We start from the raw sequence: 24,936 nt of genomic DNA, 5'->3' as shown, positions 1-24,936 counted from the left end.
GTACATCAGTGCTTAAGATCCACAGTCCTTTTTTTTCTCTCCTATCTTCTTTCTCCCTGTCTCTCTCTCTTCACTTTGCACTTATCTACATTGTTCATGTCAGGTGTACCATTTTTGTATAATTTTAGGGGGGTGTATGTAACAGGGTACGTCTGTATAAAATTATTTTAAATGGTACAAGGGCGCCCTCTATGGGTAGCTCCTGTAAGTTCATATGGTGGTACGGCGCGCGGCTTGTCTCAGAACATTCTGGAAGACTGATTAGAATCCTGTCAGAGACCTGCTGCTGTAATTCATGCCCGCGTTGTACCACTACTTTATATATTTCAGGTGCTATAGCGTTTCCACTCTCTCACACACAAGAGTTATTCAGAACATTCCGGAAGACTGATTAGCAATAAAAAGGGGAATACTGCTGTGACCAAACCTGCCTCCTGTGATGTCCATATGAGCCCTAGTGGGACACAAACCAAACCAGTCACACATGCAGACACTAAAATAAAATGTAATACACTGATATTGATGAACCTTGTTTCATACAAAATAAGTCGTAGTCTATTAGCAGTCAGCACCATCGACTTTCTGTAAGACTTATGTATTTTATTTTATTGGTAGCATCACGGGTATGGTGAGAATTACTTTAGTTTTCCTTCTGATTGGAAACCTCAAAATAAATCTCATTTCAACCATAAACAAGATCCTCAACAAACAGGAGCATGTCCATGTGATTTTAGTGAAACAGCGATTGGTTTTAAATCCCACCAAAGTATCTCAGTGACGGTTTTCACTTCCTCTTCCCTGATCATGCATATCCTGACTTCAAATGTGAGTTTTCCTCAGAGATAAAACATTCTTCCTTTCTGTCTCTGCAGGTTGTTGAAAAGTGCTGCTGCACAGGAAGGCTATGATTTCCTTTCTGGGGTTCTGGGTGAGAACCTGTTACTGCAGAGAGAACTCAATGTGAGTGAGAAAATCAACGGAGACTCCGCGGTGAAGCAGCTCTCTGCTCTACTGGAGGATTCACACTGCAGACCAGAGATACTCAAGTTCGTTTTTATCAGTTATTCCCTTCACATTTAGATTAAAGCAGTGGAGTGCATTCCTTTTGGAATCTAATAACTGTGTTGAATGTTTAACTGTGTATAACCTGTATTTTACATTAAAAATAACAGGTACAATTTGAAACCAAAGACTTCTCTTCCTTGTTGTCTCTCTGTATCCAGGGTAAATAAGAGCAGGATGGGAAATGAAGGCTGTGCTGCTCTGGCATCAGCTCTGTGTTTAAACCCGTCACACCTGAGAGAGCTGGAGCTGAGTGGGAATCCACTGGGAGGATCAGGAATGAAGGAGCTCTGGGATGTGCTGAAAAACCAACAATTCAAACTGCAAAAACTGGGGTAATGTTATTCATTCAAATAAAATCAACAATGTCAGAAAGAGCTGAGGGCTTTAAGAAGAATTTAAGAAGACTTTCTGTCAAGATAGGATTATTATTAGGGCCCGAGCCCTATGGGCGAAGGCCCTATTGTTCTTGTAAGAGTTCACTATTATTATTCTTCCGTCTTCTTCTTCTTCTTCTTCTTCCGTCTTCTTCTTCTTCTTTATTTTTCTCCGCTGTTGGGCCATTTTCGGGGCACTTGCCATGGGCAAAAACGCACGAAATTTGGCACCAGTTCCGAGAATTGGAACCGCTACTCAGAACCAGAAGCCCAAACTTGGCCGGGGCTCAGGGCCTCTATAGCGCCCCCTAAGTCATTGTGATTTTGGCCTCCCGCATTAAGGTGCCTGGGTGCCATGTAGTTTGTAGTAGTGGCATGCCATTTGGTACGCATATGTATCTCACTAAGCCGGACAAAAATGTAATGCCAATGCATTAGCCACGCCCAACAGGAAGTGAGGTAATTTCACTTTTGTGCGAAATGCATGGCCACGAAGACGGCGCAACTCCTCCTAGACCGTTCATAGGAATGTCACCAAAATTGATATACATCATCTACTGACATGGCTGACAATAGTTACTAAATACGTTTCACATAGGATAAACCGTTCAGAAGTTATACGTCGATCAATTTTCGATGCAATATTTTACATGCTTAAAAATTCATAACAAATCTTCTGATTGCTCAAAACTGCTCATACTTCACACGCAAATCTCTCATTGGGCTTCTGACATGTTACCCAATTTCTGTGATATTTCGCCACTGGGGGCGCTATTTTTGGGCAAAAATTCCAATCTTTCCTCAAATTTGGTCAAACTTCACGGCCACCCTCTTTCTACCTCCCATGTCATGTATACCACATTTTGGAAATTTTCGTCCATGGGGGGCGCTGTTTTTGGCCGACGAAATTGCTCCAAAACGGGTTTTTGGTAAATAATTCCATAATGCTTTTCCTTCACACCACTACCTTGTGATAGTACGTTGCTGTTGTAGACACTTATTTTTCCAACTCATAATCGCTCATGTACAGCATAGCGCCACCTACTGACATGGGAAAAACCAAAAAATTTATTCTTCAAAAATCTATATCTCATCTTCTATTTACTCAATTGTCATCAAACTTCATACGCAAACTCTTCATAGCTCACCTGACATATACGCCAAATTTTGTGCACTATCGCCACTGGGGGCGCTATTTTTGGGCAAAAAATCCAATCTTTCCTCATATTTGGTCAAACTTCACGGCCACCCTCTTACTACCTCCCATGTCATGTATACCACATTTTGGGAATTTTCGTCCATGGGGGGCGCTGTTTTTGGCCGACGCAATTGCTCCATAACGGGTTTTTGGTAAATTATTCCATAATGCTTTTCCTTCACACCACTACCTTGTGCTAGTACGTTGCTGTTGTAGACACTTATTTTTCCAACTCATAATCGCTCAAGTACAGCATAGCACCACCTACTGACATGGGAAAAAGCAAAAATTTATTCTTCAAAAATCTATATCTCATCTTCTATTTACTCAATTCTCATCAAACTTCATACGCAAACTCTTCAAAGCTCACCTGACATATACGCCAAATTTTGTGCACTTTCGCCCCTGGGGGTGCTGGTTATGGCAAAAATGATATTGCAGCTTCTGATTTGTCAAACTTGGCAAGCAAACTCTTTACAAGACCCTTATTGGGGCGCTTGCCATGGTCGACGACGCACGAAATTTGGCTCCTTCTTCTTAGACTGCCACCGCTACTGAGAACCAGAAGCCCAGATCCAGGCGGGCCTCAGGGCCTCTATAGCGCCCCCCGAGCACCGTACAGTGCGAGACCCTATTGTTGCCATGTGTCCAATTCTGTGCTTTGTCGCCATTGTGGGAGTAATGTCTCTTGCCGAAGAAGCTGTGGAAGGTATTTCGCGGGGACGCATGCCCCCGCCCCCCTTGGCCGCTGGCGCGAGGGCCCGTCGAGGCCGCTTGCGGCTTTAATTATTATTATTATTAGGGCCCGAGCCCTATAGGGCGAAGGCCCTATTGTTCTTGTAAGAGTTCACTATTATTAGGGCCCGAGCCCTATAGGGCGAAGGCCCTATTGTTCTTGTAAGAGTTCACTATTATTATTCTTCCGTCTTCTTCTTCTTCTTTATTTTTCTCCGCTGTTGGGCCATTTTCGGGGCGCTTGCCATGGGCGAAAACGCACCAAATTTGGCACCAGTTCCGAGAATTGCCACCGCTACTCAGAACCAAAGGCCCAAACTTGGCCGGGGCTCAGGGCCTCTATAGCGCCCCCTAAGTCATTGTGATTTTGGCCTCCCGCATTAAGGTGCCTGGGTGCCGTGTAGTTTGTAGTAGTGGCATGCCATTTGGTACGCATATGTATCTCACTAAGCCGGACAAAAATGTAATGCCAATGCATTAGCCACGCCCAACAGGAAGTGAGGTAATTTCACTTTTGTGCGAAGTGCATGGCCACGAAGACGGCGCAACTCCTCCTAGACCGTTCATAGGAATGTCACCAAAATTGATACACGTCATCTACAGACATGGCTGACAAAAGTTACTAAATACGTTTCACGTAGGATAAACCGTTCAGAAGTTATACGTCAATCAATTTTCGATGCAAAATTTTACATGCTTAAAAATTCATAACAAATCTTCTGATTGCTCAAAACTGCTCATACTTGACACGCAAATCACTCATTGGGCTTCTGACATGTTGCCCAATTTCTGTGATATTTCGCCACTGGGGGCGCTATTTTTGGGCAAAAAATCCAATCTTTCCTCAAATTTGGTCAAACTTCACGGCCACCCTCTTCCTACCTCCCATGTCATGTATACCACATTTTGGGACTTTTCGTCCATGGGGGGCGCTGTTTTTGGCCGACGCAATTGCTCCAAAACGGGTTTTTGGTAAATAATTCCATAATGCTTTCCCTTCACACCACTACCTTGTGATAGTACATTGCTGTTGTAGACACTTATTTTTCCAACTCATAATCGCTCATATACAGCATAGCGCCACCTACTGACATGGGAAAAACCAAAAAATTTATTCTTCAAAAATCTATATCTCATCTTCTATTTACTCAATTGTCATCAAACTTCATACGCAAACTCTTCATAGCTCACCTGACATATAGGCCAAATTTTGTGCACTTTCGCCCCTGGGGGTGCTGGTTATGGCAAAAATGATATTGCAGCTTCTGATTTGTCAAACTTGGCAAGCAAACTCTTTACAAGACCCTTATTGGGGCGCTTGCCATGGTCGACAACGCACGAAATTTGGCTCCTTTTTCTTAGACTGCCACCGCTACTGAGAACCAGAAGCCCAGATCCAGGCGGGCCTCAGGGCCTCTTTAGCGCCCCCTAAGTCGTTGTGATTTTGGCCTCCCGCATAAAGGTGCCTGGGTGCCATGGAATTTGTAGTAGTGGCATGCCATTTGGTATGCATATGTATCTCACTAAGCCGGACAAAAATGTAATGCCAATGCATTAGCCACGCCCAACAGGAAGTGAGGTAATTTCACTTTTGTGCGAAATGCATGGCCACGAAGACGGCGCAACTCCTCCTAGGCCGTTCATAGGAATGTCACCAAACTTGATAGACATCATCTACAGACATGGCTGACAAAAGTTCCTAAATACGTTTCACGTAGGGTAAGCCGTTCAGAAGTTATACGTCAATCAATTTTCAATGCAAAATTTTACATGCTTAAAAATTCATAAATCTTCTAATTGCTCAAAACTGCTCATACTTCACAAGCAAATCACTCATTGGGCTTCTGACATGCTACCCAATTTCTGTGATATTTCGCCACTGGGGGCGCTATTTTTGGGCAAAAATTCCAATCTTTCCTCAAATTTGGTCAAACTTCACGGCCACCCTCTTACTACCTCCCATGTCATGTATACCACATTTTGGGAATTTTCGTCCATGTGGGCCGCTGTTTTTGGCCGACGCAATTGCTCCAAAACGGGTTTTTGGTAAATGATTCCGTAATTCTTTTCCTTCACACCACTACCTTGTGATAGTACATTGCTGTTGTAGACACTTATTTTTCCAACTCATAATCGCTCATGTACAGCATAGCGCCACCTACTGACATGGGAAAAACCAAAACATTTATTCTTCAAAAATCAATATCTCATCTTCTATTTACTCAATCTTGATACGCACACTCTTAACAGGTCACCTGACATATATCCCAAATTTTGTGAACTTTTGCCACTGGGGGCGCTGTTTTCAGGCAACAATTTATATCTCGGCTTCTTATGGGTCAAACTTGATCAAACTTGACACAACAACTCTTCCTAGGTCCCTTGACATGTATACCAAATTTAGTGAACTTTCACCACTGGGGGCGCTCATTGCGCTGTAGCAGTTGCAGGAGAGGTGTTTACAATCATGAGGCACCAGGAGTATGTTGTTTTGGTTGCCTTAAACACACATGACTTGTGGGGGATGGGTAGGCAGTCGGGAGCAAGTGTTGTAGCGTTACATACAGACTAATAGATGTCTAACAGAAGACAATCCTATGTAGCTATAGCTTGGTGACTGATGAGGTAAATACATTAATTTGGTTGGGAAGCCATGGCATAAAATGTTCTGTCCATGACAACATCTCAGCGCACCGTGTACTCTGTGTCCAATTCTGTGCTTTGTCGCCATTGTGGGAGTAATGTCTCTTGCCGAAGAAGCTGTGGAAGGTATTTCGCGGGGACGCATGCCCCCGCCCCCCTTGGCCGCTGGCGCGAGGGCCCGTCGAGGCCGCTTGCGGCTTTAATTATTCTTCCGTCTTCTTCTTCTTCTTCTTTATTTTTCTCCGCTGTTGGGCCATTTTCGGGGCGCTTGCCATGGGCGAAAACGCACGAAATTTGGCGCCAGTTCCGAGAATTGCCACCGCTACACAGAACCACAAGCCCAAACTTGGCCGGGGCTCAGGGCCTCTATAGCGCCCCCTAAGTCGTTGTGATTTTGGCCTCCCGCATTAAGGTGCCTGGTTGCCATATAGTTTGTAGTAGTGGCATGCCCTTTGGTATGCATATGTATCTGACTAAGCCGGACAAAAATGTAATGCCAATGCATTAGCCACGCCCAACAGGAAGTGAGGTAATTTCACTTTTGTGCGAAATGCATGGCCACGAAGACGGCGCAACTCCTCCTAGACCGTTCATAGGAATGTCACCAAAATTGATACACATTATCTACAGACATGGCTGACAAAAGTTACTAAATACGTTTCACGTAGGATAAACCGTTCAGAAGTTATACGTCAATCAATTTTCGATGCAAAATTTTACATGCTTAAAAATTCATAACAAATCTTCTGATTGCTCAAAACTGCTCATACTTCACACGCAAATCACTCATTGGGCTTCTGACATGTTACCCAATTTCTGTGATATTTCGCCACTGGGGGCGCTATTTTTGGGCAAAAAATCCAATCTTTCCTCAAATTTGGTCAAACTTCACGGCCACCCTCTTACTACCTCCCATGTCATGTATACCACATTTTGGGAATTTTCGTCCATGGGGGGCGCTGTTTCTGGCCGACGCAATTGCTCCAAAACGGGTTTTTGGTAAATAATTCCATAATGCTTTTCCTTCACTCCACTACCTTGTGACAGTATGTTGCTGTTGTAGACGCTTATTTTTCCAACTCATAATCGCTCATGTACAGCATAGCGCCACCTTCTGACATGGGAAAAACCAAAAAATTTATTCTTCAAAAATCTATATCTCATCTTCTATTTACTCAATTGTCATCAAACTTCATACGCAAACTCTTCATAGCTCACCTGACATGTACGCCAAATTTTGTGCACTTTCGCCCCTGGGGGTGCTGGTTATGGCAGAAATGATATTGCAGCTTCTGATTTGTCAAACTTGGCAAGCAAACTCTTTACAAGACCCTTATTGGGGCGCTTGCCATGGTCGACAACGCACGAAATTTGGCTCCTTTTTCTTAGACTGCCACCGCTACTGAGAACCAGAAGCCCAGATCCAGGCGGGCCTCATGGCCTCTATAGCGCCCCCTAACTCGTTGTGATTTTGGCCTCCCGCATTAAGGTGCCTGGTTGCCATGTAGTTTGTAGTAGTGGCATGCCATTTGGTACGCATATGTATCTCACTAAGCCGGACAAAAATGTCATGCCAATGCATTAGCCACGCCCAACAGGAAGTGAGGTAATTTCACTTTTGTGCGAAATGCATGGCCACGAAGACGGCGCAACTCCTCCTAGACCGTTCATAGGAATGTCACCAAAATTGATACACATCATCTTCAGACATGGCTGCCAAAAGGTACTTAATACGTTTCACGTAGCATAAACCGTTCAGAAGTTATACGTCAATCAATTTTCAATGCAAAATTTTACATGCTTAACAATTCATAACAAATCTTCTAATTGCTCAAAACTGCTCATACTTCACACGCAAATCCCTCATTGGGCTTCTGACATGTTACCCAATTTCTGTGATATTTCGCCACTGGGGGCGCTATTTTTGGGCAAAAAATCCAATCTTTCCTCTTTTCCTTCACACCACTACCTTGTGATAGTGCGTTGCTGTTGTAGACGCTTATTTTTCCAACTCATAATCGCTCATGTACAGCATAGCACCACCTACTGACATGGGAAAAACCAAAATATTTATTCTTGAAAAATCTATATCTCATCTTCTATTTACTCACTTGTCATCAAACTTCATACGCAAACTCTTCATAGCTCACCTGACATATACGCCAAATTTTGTGCACTTTCGCCCCTGGGGGTGCTGGTTATGGCAAAAATGATATTGCAGCTTCTGATTTGTCAAACTTGGCAAGCAAACTCTTTACAGGACCCTTATTGGGGCGCTTGCCATGGTCGACAACGCACGAGATTTGGCTCCTTTTTCTTAGACTGCCACCGCTACTGAGAACCAGAAGCCCAGATCCAGGCGGGCCTCAGGGCCTCTATAGCGCCCCCTAACGTATTGTGATTTTTGCCTCTCGCATTAAGGTGCCTGCTTGGCATATAGTTTCTAGTTATTATTATTATTATTAGGGCCCGAGCACCGTCCAGTGCAAGACCCTATTGTTTTTGAAGGATTATTATTATTATTTTTATTATTAGGCCCCGAGCACCGTACAGTGCGAGACCCTATTGTTGCCATGTGTCCAATTCTGTGCTTTGTCGCCATTGTGGGAGTAATGTCTCTTGCCGAGGAAGCTGTGGAAGGTCTTTCGCGGGGACGCATGCCCCCGCCCCCCTTGGCCGCTGGCGCGAGGGCCCGTCGAGGCCGCTTGCGGCTTTAATTATTATTAATCTCCTGCAACCAGCAGCTGGATTAAGGTTTATACTGAAACTATAATTATTACTAAAAGTAACAGAAAACCCTCTAGAACTGTTAAACACTGGTCACAAACCACCAGTTAATCTGCGGATAATAAAATCCTCCAGGTTGAAGAAGTTACAGTAACAGAGTAATGTACAGTATGGACCTGTCAGATTATTTCATGACTACAGCGAGAACTGCACTTACCACCGTCAAGAATTCTTAAACACACAAGACACACAGTGAGATATCGTCATACGATACCCAGACATGATCAGAGCAACAAGCAGAGACAGATCCAGAAGAGCAGAACAGGAGCCTGATAGGAAGCTTCACACTCTTTAAGTAAAGTCAGTTAAGATGAGGAAGGAAAAGCACAATGAAATTAATCTGCTCCCCCTGCAGGTTGTGTCAGTGCCGTCTCTCTGAGGAAGATTGTGGTGCTGTTGTATCGGCTCTGAGAACAAACCCCTCACACCTCAAGGAGCTGGACCTGAGTGAGAACACAATTGGAGACTCAGGAGTGAAGGAGCTCTCTGATCTACTGCACAACTCAAACTGCACTCTGGAGAAACTGAAGTAAATTATTTTTAGTCTGAGAAAAGTAAAAATGTTGAAAAAATGAAGAATAAAAAATGAGAAAAATAACTCATAAATTTTGAATTTTGTTGACAAACTGATGAAGTGGCATCATTTTACTCTGTGAATAAGGGAAAGAAATTATTAAGAGTTCATCTAAATCATTTAGTTATAAAAAGGGAACCCCTGTAGTATAACACGCTTCATTATTTATTTTATGTTAATTAATGTAAGTAAATGAATCTCATGTGAAATGTGGCAGAACCTGTGCTTCCCTTAAATAATGGTGATAAATGTTGGCTACTGCACTGAAATTCCTCTGAATTTCAAACCCCTCAGAGATATTATAGTGCCACTGTCATGTCATTGTCTCACCATGGAACGTCCTTTATTATGGTTTACTTCCAGACTCAGTAAATGTCGTCTCACCCAAACACAATGTGGTGTCCTGGCTAAAGCTCTGGAATCGAACTCCTCATCACATCTGAAAGAGCTGGATCTCAGAGGGAATGACAGAGTGTCAAGTTGGAATGTTTTTCGTAATTTTTTGGGGAATTCAAAATCTAAATTGATTGTGAGGTAAGTTTCTGATTTACATACATGTTATTTTTTCATAACACTAAATATTTTGTACTTTGATATTTTATTTTATGCCCCACCCACTAAGTGATGAAGGCGTGGTGTTTTCAGGTTTTGTGTCCGTCCAAGATTCTCATTGGTTTGATATCTCGAGTGTGAGCGGTTGAATGTTTGTATTATTTATATGGTTTTATCATCAGAACCAGCAGATGAACTGATTAGATTCTGGAATTGATCCAAACAGGGTCAAGGTTAAATTTGAAGTAGTCGGGTATTTCTGGCAAAACAATTAGTAAGATGATGAACTCGACTTGCTGGGTTTTTTTTCAATAAATTGACGTTATTTCTGGGAAAACCCTTCATCTAGTAATTTTTAATTTTCAAATAAATAAAGCTCTTAAAACTGCAGTGTAACGAGACACTCAGGACAGAGAGGGAGAATGAAAGTGCAGAGTTTATTAGAATACGGCAAAACACAACTGAACTCCATGAGTCAGGGCAAGAGGTTCAAAATGACAAAACATCCATCTGACTGTCCAACAAATCAAAAGGGTAAATACAATAATCAGAAACCAGAGCAAAACAAAGTCAAAACCAGGACACGCTCACAAAAAAGACAGCTCCGAGAAGCTTTTAAAAGACTGTAAGACTTTGTGAAGACACGAGATTAGAAAGTAACGTAAATAAAGTTATTTCCACATTGTTAATGCTGAGGCAATAAAATTCAGCTGCTGACCTCTGACCTTTTTTATCCAGACTGCCTCATATTTTTGCTCTGAAAGTGTGTGAAGTTTACACACATGAGACAGATCTTAAATCTCAACAGAGAACAAAAAATCCAGCCGCCATCATGCCTGAGCTGGTTCACATAATTTAGTCACAGGATCTTGTTGGGGAAAAGGTCCATGCTCAGAGCTCTGGGATCAGGATCGTAATGAAATGTGTTTTCTCTCGACAGAATTTTGAGTCCTGAAGCAGAAAAGGCCTGTGATGATCTGACTGAACGTCTGGGTATAAACCCCTTACTGCAGAGAGAACTGGATCTGAGTGGGAAAATATCTGGAGACTCAGGAGTGAAGCAGCTCTCGGTTCTACTGAAGGAGCCACAGTGTAGAACTGAGAAACTCAGGTGTGTTACTGACTTCCTCACCTGGTATTTTTCTTTGTGTTCACATTAAATCTTTAAAGATATTAGTGTAGTGTGAACACTGTTCAGCACAATCAGTCCTGCTGCAGAATCTCCTGTGGTTCTGAGAGTGTGGGTGAACAGTCCACTGTACACGTTCTCACCACTCCGTTATAGCTCCGTTATTTCTGATACATTTCTGATACTCCATTATTTTTGATGGTTGATTGTGTGGGTTGTTTAAAGAGGTTTTTCTCAGCTGTGTTCTCTGTCTGCAGGCTGAGTAACTGCAGTATTACAGTGAGCGGCTGTGCTGATCTGATATCAGCTCTTACTTCAAACCCTTCACACCTGACAGAGCTGGACCTGAGTGAGAACACACTGGGAAATCCAGGAGTGACTCGGATCTCTACTCTACTAAAGAGCTCATCCGGCAAACTCCAGACACTTCGGTAAGTCATTTAATATTCTACATGACTAGATCAATGATGTTTTTATTTCATTCTCAGTATATTTGTAGCGTGTAGGAACAGATTAATCAGCAACTCATTCAGGGCTGTGTTTCCCAATAACAGCTCACTTTATTCAACAATCAGCAGCTGAACAAAGGACAACACATGTGAGCCTGTTTTGTGAGCGTTTCCCAAAAGCCTTCATTATTAGATTAGGGATAAAATTAGCTCATGTTTTAAGTCGTTCAAATTCTGTAAAGCTGCTTTGCGACAATGTTTATTGTTAAAAGCGCTATACAAATAAACTTGATTTGATTTTGATTTGATTAGATCTTTAGATTTAATTTATAAAATAAATTATAATATTTGCAGTGATGCAGTGACCGGAGTGATGGCATTTTGGACTGGACAGAAGAGTCCAAACTGTAAACTGGAGAAACTGGGGTGAGTTCATCTCTCCTATTGGGTCGACTTCACCAGAACGGTTGCTTATAAATCTCCCTTAAACCACAAGTGAACACTGAATGAAGTGTTTGGAGAAAAGAATTTCAGGTTAATGGCGAGATACGGCTTGCATGTTCAAATGATAGAACACACGATATTTCACTTTAGTTCTGAGATGAATCCAGACGATTAAACACTGAAATAATGAGTGTATCAAAAGCTTTAATGATGCTGTATGTCATGATGAAATAATTGAAGTCATAATTGTACTAAATTAAAAAACAATTAAGTAGCTGCAGGATAACTAAGTGAAAATGTGGAATGTTTGGTAAGTGATGTGTGTACTTGTGAATCACTTTGGTGTGAATCCTATCAAAAAAGAGAGGTTAGATTTCATGGTTGTCAGTGGGTGCAGGCACTTAGAGACACAGTTGCAGGGTAGAGCGGGTGCAACGCAAACTGGTAACCAAATCCAAATTGTGAGACGAGAATCAGAGTCAGGTTCAGGCAAAGGATCAGTCGCTGTGCGAACAGAGTGTCAGAGGAATATAACTAGCTCGGAGTCCGAATGTAAACAAAAGCAGGATTAAAGTCCGCATAAGTAGCAAATGGCTTGGTGTGATCAGGTACAGGGACACAGAACAATACTTCGCACTGAGTGTTTGTGGTTACAGACCTTAAGTAGAGTGCACTGATTGTGATGTGGAACAGATGTGGCAGTAATCAGAATTCGGGAGAGGGAGGGCACTGTGGCGCTTGGGGATTGTAGTCCCTGGTGGCCATATTTGAAGGCTGCCACAAACTCAGATTACTGGCGCTATTAGTGACAATGCTGTGATCTTCATGATTAAATAACAAAAGGCTTTGTTCTCTTAGACTTTCAGACTGCAGGATAACAGAGGAAGGATACGCTGCTCTGGCTGAAGCTCTGAAATCATCCCACCTGATAGAGCTGGATCTCAGAGGGAACGACCCTGGAGCATCAGGAGTGAAGCTGCTCACTGATTTACTCCAGGATCCAGACTGTAAACTAACATCACTGAGGTGAACAAATTATAAATAACAGGAATGTTTGAAAGGGAAATGTTCAGTGTTTAAATGTTTAAAGGAAACAACCAAAATGATTATTTTTATTAAGGTTCCTGAAAATTTGCTTTTCTAACAAACAGATTTTATACCAGTATAAGCATGTATTCTTCTATTAAAAAAAACATTGGAAACTTTTTTTTTATAATGCAGTGTCCTGATATGGCCAAAGATATTTTCAAAGATAAAGATTTAAAAATAATCTCTGTTTTTGATGAGTCCCGAATGCTACAGCGAGGCATATTTAAGATAATGCAGTTGATGTTGATCAGTGTTCGAGTAAACGTTTCCCCTCACAGACTGTTGAAAAGTCCTGAAGCAGAAGAAGCCTGTGGTCGTCTGACTAAAGTTTTAGAGACAAACCCCTTATTGCAGACGCATCTGAACCTGAGGGGGAAAATAAAAGGAGACTCCAAAGTGAAGCAGCTCTCTGCTCTACTGAAGGATCCACACTGCAGAGCTGAGACACTCACGTGTGTACATTATTATTATTATTATTATTAATCTATTGAAACATGCATTAAGAACGACATATCAAAAATAAAACATTGAAGTTTAATTCCCTGAACGCTGATTATTTTCCATGCATTGTGTGGTTGAACTCATTGTAAAAGTGGTGGACCTTTTTCTTTTTAGACTGACTGAATGTAATCTGATGATGGAAAGCTGTAAAGCTCTGGCTGAAGTTCTCAGTTCACACCGTTTTCTAACTGAGTTGGACTTGAGTAAGAATGGCCTACAGAATTCAGGTGTCCAGCAATTATCTGAAGGACTGAAGAACCAAAGCTGTATTCTGGAGATATTAAGGTACAGTAATATCTCACTATATAAGCAGTGCAATAGTATTACTGGTAGTACTAATAAAATAATATAAAATCAATGTCATAAAAATAATTTAATAAAGCCTAATAATGATTATTATGTGGATGTTACACATTGTTTTTGTTCCTGCTTTTGTCGCTTAAGAGCGATCAGTTGTTGAGCGTATAATCGGCAGATCAGATGCTCGCTCACCGTGGTGTGAAAATTGTCCATGCAGACGCTCATCCAAGTTTCCAAACCTGTCATTGCTTAACTCTTGAATATTTTCTATCGTGAATATTCTCATTAAAAATCGTATAATCTCTACTTTCCAAAGAAATGGATCTGGTTAAGATCTGTTCAGTACTTTGGGAGTAACGGCAGGTTGAAGTCGGTACAACAGAGTAAAAACTCTGCTCACAGGACGTCGGGAAACTGTCGGTGCTTTTCTTTCTGAGTCACGGGAAAGCGGTCAGGCTCTCTCTCTCTCTCTCTCTCTCTCTCTCTCTCCTGATCGGTTTCCCGCTGGATTACTCGTCAATATCAATCAGATCACTTTTATAGGGATGTTCTCTCACTGTTTCTGATGAAGGATTCAGCAAAATTTTCCCTCTGCTAGTTTTGATGTTCTGATTCACGAGAGACTTTGAAGTGAGTTTTCACAGCTTTACCCACTTATTTTTTCAAATCAAACTGATTCCTGTAAATAAATAACTATTATAGAATATGACTGTAGTTGTTTTGATGAAAAATATTGAGATCTTAGTGGTCGGAATGAGATTTTAAATAATAAACACCAGTCGGCCCTGCTTATGAGAAACAGAAAGCCCCACAGGGCACAAAGAGGGGATTCGAAATAATATTTTATTACTTTTTCATTGAGTGTACCGATTTAACTTTTTAACCTAATTAACATAATGAATACTAATTAAATACAAATTTGCATGATTGGTTTTTACTAATTTTTCAAACTTTGTGTTCAGTCTACAACCATCTATGTGCTGCTAATTTCCATGTAAATATCTTGGAAAAAAAATTATTAAGAAAAAACATTTGATCTCATTGGTTAATGAGGCCCATTTCGGACCATGTGATCCTCATACAGAATATTACGGCAGTTTTCTAAAAATTAAACCGTTTTTTGAATCTTTGATTTGTAATATCTCGAGAACGGATTTAAACATATTTTAATTATGTAACAAGTATGTTGTTCTGCGTTCACTTCTGAATTCAGTGAGAGCAGTTTCAAGCAACTTGGAATGAATTTGAATTTTTAGCTGATATGCCTACTTATAACCCAAATTGGATCCTAATACATACTGCCCTGCCAAAAAAAAAGTTGCACACACTAATATTTGGTTTTCAGTGGGGTTCAGGTGTGGAGATTGGGCTGGCCATAACGGTTTTGATCTTGTGGTTCTCCATCCACACCTTGATTGACCTGGCTGTGTGGCATGGAGCATTGTCCTGCTGAAAACCCAATCCTCAGTGTTAGGGAACATGGTCAGAGCAGAAAGAAGCAAGTTTTCTTCCAGGATGACCTTGTACATGGCTTGATGGCTCATATAGTGGTGCTTGAAAGTTTGTGAACCCTTTAGAATTTTCTATATTTCTGCATAAATATGACCTAAAACAATATCAGATTTTCACACAAGTCCTAAAAGTAGATAAAGAGAACCCAGTTAAACAAATGAGACAAAAATATTATGCTTGGCTATTTATTTATTGAGGAAAATGATCCAATATTACATATCTGTGAGTGGCAAAAGTATGTGAACCTTTGCTTTCAGTATCTGGTGTGACCCCCTTGTGCAGCAATAACTGCAACTAAACGTTTGCGGTAACTGTTGATCAGTCCTGCACACCGGCTTGGAGGAATTTTAGCCCGTTCCTCCGTACAGAACAGCTTCAACTCTGGGATGTTGGTGAGTTTCCTCACATGAACTGCTCGCTTCAGGTCCTTCCACAACATTTCCATTGGATTAAGGTCAGGACTTTGACTTGGCCATTCCAAAACATTAACTTTATTCTTCTTTAACCATTCTTTGGTAGAATGACTTGTGTGCTTAGGGTCGTTGTCTTGCTGCATGACCCACCTTCTCTTGAGATTCAGTTCATGGACAGATGTCCTGACATTTCCCTTTAGAATTCACTGGTATAATTCAGAATTCATTGTTCCATCAATGATGGCAAGCCGTCCTGGCCCAGATGCAGCAAAACATGCCCAAACCATGATACTACCACCACCATGTTTCACAGATGGTATAAGGTTCTTTTGCTGGAATGCAGTGTTTTCCTTTCTCCAAACATAACGCTTCTTATTTGAACCAAAAAGTTCTATTTTGGTCTCATCCATCCATAAAACATTTTTCCAATAGCCTTCTGGCTTGTCCACGTGATTTTTAACAAACTGCAGATGAGCCACAATGTTCTTTTCGGAGAGCAGTGGCTTTCTCCTTGCAACCCTGCCTTGCACATCATTTGTTATTCAGTGTTCTCCTGATGGTGGACTCATGAACATTAGCCAAAGTGAGAGAGGCCTTCAGTTGCTTAGACATTACCCTGGGGTCCTTTGTGACCTCGCCGTCTATTATACGCCTTGCTCTTGGAGTGATCTTTGTTGGTCGACCACTCCTGGGGAGGGTAACAATGGTCTTGAATTTCCTCCATTTGTACACAATCTGTCTGACTGTGGATTGGTGGAGTCCAAACTCTTTAGAGATGGTTTTGTAACCTTTTCCAGCCTGATGTGCATCAACAATGCTTTTTCTGAGGTCCTCAGAAATCTCCTTTGTTTGTGCCATGATACACTTCCCCAAACATGTGTTGTGAAGATCAGACTTTGATAGATCCCTGTTCTTTAAATAAAACAGGGTGCCCACTCGCACCTGATTGTCATCCCATTGATTGAAAACACCTGACTCTAATTTCACCTTCAAATTAACTGCTAATCCTAGAGGTTCACATACTTTTGCCACTCACAGATTTGTAATATTGGATCATTTTCCTCAATAAATAAATGACCAAGAATAATATTTGTGTCTCATTGGTTTAACTGGGTTCTCTTTATCTACTTTTAGGACTTGTGTGAAAATCTGATAATGTTTTAGGTCATATTTATGCAGAAATATAGAAAATTCTAAAGGGTTCACAAACTTTCAAGCACCACTGTGCTGTATGTCCTTCACACACAAAAATCTGCCCCATTCCAGCCTTGCTGAAGCACCTCCAGATCATCAGTGATCCTCCACCAAATTTCACAATGGGTGTGAGACACTGTGGCTTGTAGGCCTCTCCAGGTCCCCATCTAACTGTTCGATGACCAGGTTATGGGAAAAGCTGAAAATTGGACTCATCAGAGAAGAGCTGACTCCAGTCCTCTACGGTCTAATCCTTATGGTCTTTAGCAAACTTCAGCCTGGCTTTTCTTTACTTCTTATTGATGCAGGGTTCGAAGTAGACCAAAATATCAGCATAGTGGCACCAGTTATAACAGCCAGGGGAAAGTTCCTCATGGGTTCTACATGCTCAGAGATGCATTCTAGTGCATTTCCTGGCAATTGTAGGCCTCCGTGAAAGTCACTCTTTTTTGGTAATATTAATGAGAGGGTTTTTTTTTCCCCCAAAGTTGTTGTGATTTGTTTATGATAGAAGATCATAAACAAATCATCTCATCTCATCTCATTATCTGTAGCCGCTTTATCCTGTTCGACAGGGTTGCAGGCGAGCTGGAGCCTATCCCAGCTGACTACGGGCGAAAGGCGGGGTACACCCTGGACAAGTCGCCAGGTCATCACAGGGCTGACACATAGACACAGACAACCATTCACACTCACATTCACACCTACGGTCAATTTAGAGTCACCAGTTAACCTAACCTGCATGTCTTTGGACTGTGGGGGAAACCGGAGCACCCGGAGGAAACCCACGCGGACACGGGGAGAACATGCAAACTCCACACAGAAAGGCCCTCGCCGGCCACGGAGCTCGAACCCAGACCTTCTTGCTGTGAGGCGACAGTGCTAACCACTACACCACCGTGCCGCCCTGATTGATGACTTATTATAATTAATATTCATCTACTGTATATTGGTGACCTATTTATGGAATAAGAATAAAACAACCAGTTGAGGTTAGATGTCTTCAGTTTTTTTAATATAATTAGAAACGCCATGTTTCTCAGTGTGCCAAAGAGCTTCTTAACTCTATATTGTTCCTTTGATGTTCATCCATTTTATCCTCTATCCTCTCTGACAATATTTTACACAGACTTTCAGACTGCAGGATAACAGAGGAAGGATACGCTGCTCTGGCTGAAGCTCTGAAATCATCCCACCTGATAGAGCTGGATCTCAGAGGGAACGACCCTGGAGCATCAGGAGTGAAGCTGCTCACTGATTTACTCCAGGATCCAGACTGTAAACTAACAACACTGAGGTGAGCAAATTATAAATAACAGGAATGTTTGAAAGGGAAATGTTCAGTGTTTAAATGTTTAAAGGAAACAACCAAAAATGATTGTTTATTAAGGCCCCTGAAAATTTGTTATTCTAACAAACCAAATTTATAACAGTATAAGCATGTATTCTTCTATTAAAAAACTTGAAACTTTTTTTTTATAATGCAGTGTCCTGATATGGCCAAATTTTTCAAGATAAAGATTTTTTTTTTTTAAATCTGTTTTTGATGAGTCCCGAATGCTACAGCGAGGCATATTTAAGATAATGCAGTTGATGTTGATCAGTGTTCGAGTAAACGTTTCCCCTCACAGACTGTTGAAAAGTCCTGAAGCAGAAGAAGTCTGTGGTCGTCTGACTAAAGTTTTAGAGACAAACCCCTTATTGCAGACGCATCTGAACCTGAGGGGGAAAATAAAAGGAGACTCAGAAGTGAAGCAGCTCTCTGCTCTACTGAAGGATCCACACTGCAGAGCTGAGACACTCACGTGTGTACATTATTATTATTATTATTATTAATCTATTGAAACATGCATTAAGAACGACATATCAAAAATAAAACATTGAACTTTAATTCCCTGTACGTTGATTATTTTCCATGCATTGTGTGGTTGAACTCATTGTAAAAGTGGTGGACCTTTTTCTTTTTAGACTGACTGAATGTAATCTGATGATGGAAAGCTGTAAAGCTCTGGCTGAAGTTCTCAGTTCACACCGTTTTCTAACTGAGTTGGACTTGAGTAAGAACGGCCTACAGAATTCAGGTGTCCAGCAATTATCTGAAGGACTGAAGAACCAAAGCTGTATTCTGAAGATATTAAGGTACAGTAATATCTCACTATATAAGCAGTGCAGAGCGATCAGCTCCGATATAAACCTCAAAGCGATCAGTTGTTGATCTTATAACCCAATTTAGAGTGTAATATATCAGACATACTGTATGTGTACACCATGTTCCCTTTTTCACTGAAATGTAAATGTTAGAGCCATATCTAGGAAGCTTAAAATTCAGTTTTTCAGTGAATTAAATTTGTATACAACCCCGATTCCAAAAAAGTTGGGACAAAGTACAAATTGTAAATAAAAACGGAATGCAATGATGTGGAAGTTTGAAAATTCCATATTTTATTCAGAATAGAACATAGATCAGGGTTTCTCAAACTTCTTTGCTCTGGGGCCCAGTAATGTTAGGCCTTGGTGCTGCAAGGCCCTGCATAGGCCTACGCCTCTGTGCGCCCCCCTGACACCCCCCCCCCCCACACACACACACACACATCGTGTGCGCCTCCATAGATAGATAGATGCATGCATAGTTTATTATTATTATTATTATTATTATTAATTTAATTTTTTTTGTTAGTAGTACTTGTTACAAGTAGCAGGCTTATACCAGCATAACAATATTTTGGCTAAATAAGACCTAACAGGAGTGCATTGGCAGAATTGTAGAAAATTGCCAAATGACCAGTAACTGTCCAAAGATATGCCATTATTATTATTAGTAGTAGTATTCCTATTATTATTATTATTATTATTATTATTGCTTAGGCCTAAACTATTATTAAACAAGGGAAACTAACAGAAGTGCTTTGGCTTTGAGATTATTGCCAAATTGCATAAATATACTGATATGTAGGCCCAATAATTTGACATTATTATTATTATTATTATTATTATTATTATTATTATTATTAATAATAATAATAACCACCTATTATTACCATTTGCTTAAGAACCATTAAACCATTTTTTTTGTTTGTTTTTTAGATTTTTTTTTTAAACTACACCTTTGAACTTGAAGCACCGCCAAACAGTGCCTCAATAACATACACACACTTATAAAAAGGTCTACCAGAAACATGGGACCTCAAACCGAGAACCCTAAAGACCCACTGTAGCCCTAATACTGACTGATTACACAGTCCCAGTATGAAGAAGGGAGAACTGAACGTAGGCTACGTGCTGACTTTTAACCTCAAATGACAGGCCCAGTCACCCACAGAGATTTGGTAAAAGAAAAGTCAGCATTCTAATACGAAGGATGTGCCTGCTTTCTCACCACTAACAGGTCGAAACGAGGAAGACAGGGTGACAAGGCCACTCGGAGCTTTTCTGAGTTGAGCCTGTTTCAGTATTTTGTCTTTGTGGCTGTCAAATGTGAAAATGCGGTCTCGCAGAGGTACAGTATGTTGAATGGAAAGGCATCAGTGTTTTCACTGCCATCTCACTCAGCTGGGGATATTCATCACAGCATGACAGCCAGAATTCAGACAGAGAAAGTCGACCAAATCTCGACTGCAGACCAGCATCGCACGAAAGCCCCAGAAGTTTATCCTGGACCACAGGGGGCAGAGCGCTCGTTTCTGGGTTGGTGAACGGATCTCTTACCCATTGCTTTTCCGTGAGATGGGATTTTGAGGGGAAGTATGAATCAAAATGATGCAGTGTTTCGGTAAGGTGTTGCGCGATCACTGCCGGCACCCGCCCCAAATCCACACCTTCATCAGCCAGAGACGACAGACAGCCGAACATGTCAAACACACCTCTATTAACTCTGTTGGTCCAGACTGAGAGCTTCTTTTTGAAAGCCATGATTTTATCATTGGCTTGAAAAATGTCACACGCTTGGCCTTGGATCGACAGGTTTAGCATATTGAAATGGTCCAGGATGTCAGAAAGATAAGCTACCTTTATAAGCCAAGACTGATCTTGCAGGTGATCGGCAAGATTGGACTGTTTATTTGTCAGGAATGCCTCAACCTCATGCCTCAACTCGTACACTCTGTTCACCACTTTACCCCGTGACAGCCAACGAATCTCAGAGTGCAAGAGCAGATGAACATGATCTGCACCCATCTCATCACACAGAGCTGTAAATAGACGGGAATTTGTTGGATTGGCCTTAATGAAGTTCACTATTTTGACCACTTGATTTTAAACTTCATGAAGCTCTGTGGACAGGCGTTTAGAGGCAAGTACCTCTCGATGAATAACACAGTGCGTTGCCTGCACTGATGGTGAAATGGCTTTTACCCGAGCAACAACTCCATTGTGCCTGCCGCCCCATCTGTGCAGACACCGACGCAACGCCCCCATATCAACCCATGCCCAGAGATGTACCCATCAAGCATACGGAATATTTTTCCAGCGGTTGTGGTCCCTGGAAGCACCTTACAAAACAAAAAAATCCTCATGAAACTGGCCCTCATGAGCATATCTGATGTAGACCAGAAGCATAGCCAAGTTAGAGAGATCCGTGGTCTCATCCAATTGAATGGCAAACCAGTCAGATGACTTCGCCCTTTCTAAAATTTGCATTTCGATGTCTGCCGCCATATCGTCAATTCGACGACAGACCGTGTCATTTGACAGAGGAATCTCTTTTACTTTGGCTGCAGCAGCCAGACCCAACACCTCACTACAAGCAGTAACAATCAAAGGCATAATTAGCTTCTCCCCAATTGTGAAGGGTGCCTGACATTTGGAAATGTGGTGCGAAACCATGTATGATGCCTTTGTTAGCTTTTCATTCTCGGTCAAATTACTTTTCAACACTTTACTTTGGGTGGCCAATTCATCACGTTTTCTTCTGAAAAAAAATTCTCTGATTTTATCCTTGAGATGCAAATGTTTAGTTTCCAAATGCCGGCGTAATTTGGATGGCTTAGCTTCGTTGCTTAGCATGGTTTGGCAGATAACACAGATTGGTTTCGGGGGACAACTATCACTTGAAATAAAGCTGAATTGTATGTATGAAGGGTTGTAATTGCGAGTGAATGGGCAATATTTTTTTGCCTCTGGCTCATGTTGTGTATCTGCACTGTCAGATGGGCGCTTTCCAAAGAAAGAGTCAAGAGTAGCTTGCTTTGAACATGCCATGATATTGCTCTCATAAAGCGTGTGTGCAAGAATGACTGGACTTGGGACAGAATGAATGAATAAGTGCAAGTGTGCAACCTCGCGTGGGCGGGAACGCTTAACATTCTAGAATGGGGGGGGCGGGACTTACACTACGTGGCACACAGTGACAAAAGCACTGAGAGCAGAGCCAGCCAATCACTCTTCTACATAATCTGATTGACAGTGACCAGTAGTTTGAAATTATAATACTAGTGTACAGGCAGGCTTGCGGACCGACGGTAATCTTCTCACGGACTGGTACCGGTCCATGGCCCATAGATTGAGAAACACTGACATAGATGACATCAAATGTTTAAACTGAGAAAATGTATCATTTAAAGAGAAAAATTAGGTGATTTTTAAATTTCATGACAACAACACATCTCAAAAAAGTTGCGACAAGGCCATGTTTCCCACTGTGAGACATCCCCTTTTCTCTTTACAACAGTCTGTAAACGTCTGGGGACTGAGGAGACAAGTTGCTCAAGTTTAGGGATAGGAATGTTAACCCATTCTTGTCTAATGTAGGATTCTAGTTGCTCAACTGTCTTAGGTCTTTTTTGTCGTATCTTCCGTTTTATGATGTGCCAAATGTTTTCTATGGGTGAAAGATCTGGACTGCAGGCTGGTCAGTTCAGTACCCGGACCCTTCTTCTACGCAGCCATGATGCTGTAATTGATGCAGTATGTGGTTTGGCATTGTCATGTTAGAAAATGCAAGGTCTTCCCTGAAAGAGACGTCGTCTGGATGGGAGCATATGTTGCTCTAGAACCTGGATATACCTTTCAGCATTGATGGTGTCTTTCCAGATGTGTAAGCTGCCCATGCCACACGCACTAATGCAACCCCATACCATCAGAGATGCAGGCTTCGGAACTGAGCGCTGATAACAACTTGGGTCGTCCTTCTCCTCTTTAGTCCGAATGACACGGCGTCCCTGATTTCCATAAAGAACTTCACATTTTGATTCGTCTGACCACAGAACAGTTTTCCACTTTGCCACAGTCCATTTTAAATGAGCCTTGGCCCAGAGAAGATGTCTGCACTTCTGGATCATGTTTAGATATGGCTTCTTCTTTGAACTATAGAGTTTTAGCTAGCAACGGCGGATGGCACGGTGAATTGTGTTCACAGATAATGTTCTCTGGAAATATTCCGAAGATCACGGGCACCCAGTATGGTTTTCCGGCCTTGACCCTTACGCACAGAGATTCTTCCAGATTCTCTGAATCTTTTGATGATATTATGCACTGTAGATGATGATATGTTCAAACTCTTTGCAATTTTACACTGTCGAACTCCTTTCTGATATTGCTCCACTATTTGTTGGCGCAGATTTCGGGGGATTGGTGATCCTCTTCCCATCTTTACTTCTGAGAGCCGCTGCCACTCCAAGATGCTCTTTTTATACCCAGTCATGTTAATGACCTATTGCCAATCGACCTAATGAGTTGCAATTTGGTCCTTCAGCTGTTCCTTTCCTGTACCTTTAACTTTTCCAGCCTCTTATTGCCCCTGTCCCAACTTTTTTGAGATGTGTTGCTGTCATGAAATTTCAAATGAGCCAATATTTGGCATGAAATTTCAAAATGTCTCACTTTCGACATTTGATATGTTGTCTATGTTCTATTGTGAATACAATGTTAGTTTTTGAGATTTGTAAATTATTGCATTCCGTTTTTATTTACAATTTGTACTTTGTCCTAACTTTTTTGGAATCGGGGTTGTAGTTTTGGCAGCACTTAGTGGCAGCTTTTAGTGCTACCAAGTGCCCAGCATCACCTGACCCGGATGCTGAGGAAACCCCTTTTCTAGGCAGGTGTGCTGAAGTTAGTTTGGAAGCGTGGAAGACGCCATGAGGACTCAGTCTTCAACTGTAGTGTCCCCTTTAGTTTAAGATTAAGTTTTGTTTGGTGAACTCATTTATTTCCCCATTGATTTTGATTTATTTACAAAGGCCTGTTTTGTTTGTTTTTTTTTATTTCAATTACATGAGAGAGAGTAGCACAATTAAACAATAACCTACGTATTCAGCAACTCTCAGTAAACACTATTCAGTGAAAAACCCTGGGCCAGCAGAATCATCGTGGATCACCAAACAAACCGTGAGTAATAAAACATTGCGCATTGTTCATGTCGCTGGCGTCTGTGGGCGGCTTGATTAATTTTATTGAAGCCGCAGTAGTAAAAATCTGATTTGACAGACCGAACCTCTTTTATGTGCAGTTATCACTGAAGAATATCAGTCAGTCATCGAGCGTACTCGCGTACATGTTTGAGCTTTCTCCATTGAACTCGTCGTATTGGGAAGCATCTCTCTTGGTAAATTCATATCTTGTTCCATCTGCTCTACATATGTTGTTGCTGGGCGACCCCTGCTTCATTTACCATGCCTTGGTTCCCAAAAAAAACAACAAAAAAAGCTGTGATGCAACTTCGTCCTTACTCCTGTGAATATGGCTGCAAAATCTTAGTCTGTGTTCTCAAAGGGTTGCTTTAATTGATGGTGTCTCTCCATAGAGTTCCTCATTTGTTAGGTGGTCTTGCCAAGTGATGTCTAATGTGACTTGTAGTAATCGGGTATAGCAACCATCCAGTTGTTTCTCCACTGTCTTTGTTAAAGTCCAACTTTCTGCTCCATATAATATGCTTTCCACTGACGCACTGAAGAAGCGAACTTTAAGCTGCCTGCTGAGATTTGGCTTCCAGATCGTCTTTAATTTATTAAGTGCTGCCTTTGCTTTTCTGATCTTCATATC

At 41.5% G+C, this 24,936-nt stretch overlaps 1 protein-coding gene across 1 annotated transcript in view; it reads left to right on the top strand.

Annotated features, from left to right (window-relative positions):
* The window catches only part of LOC132888480 (protein NLRC5-like), a 208,547-nt gene that overhangs the window by 137,333 nt on the left and 46,278 nt on the right, over positions 1–24,936 (top strand). The window contains exons 14-18 of the mRNA XM_060924526.1: positions 12,809–12,976; positions 13,318–13,491; positions 13,655–13,825; positions 18,591–18,764; positions 18,928–19,098. Of these exons, the coding sequence (XP_060780509.1) occupies positions 12,809–12,976; positions 13,318–13,491; positions 13,655–13,825; positions 18,591–18,764; positions 18,928–19,098 (858 nt within the window). The remainder of the gene's footprint in view (positions 1–12,808; positions 12,977–13,317; positions 13,492–13,654; positions 13,826–18,590; positions 18,765–18,927; positions 19,099–24,936) is intronic.

Source organism: Neoarius graeffei, chromosome 6 (genome assembly GCF_027579695.1).
Source record: "Neoarius graeffei isolate fNeoGra1 chromosome 6, fNeoGra1.pri, whole genome shotgun sequence".
Classification (NCBI taxonomy): domain Eukaryota; kingdom Metazoa; phylum Chordata; class Actinopteri; order Siluriformes; family Ariidae; genus Neoarius; species Neoarius graeffei.
This window is presented reverse-complemented; position numbering and strand designations above follow the sequence as displayed.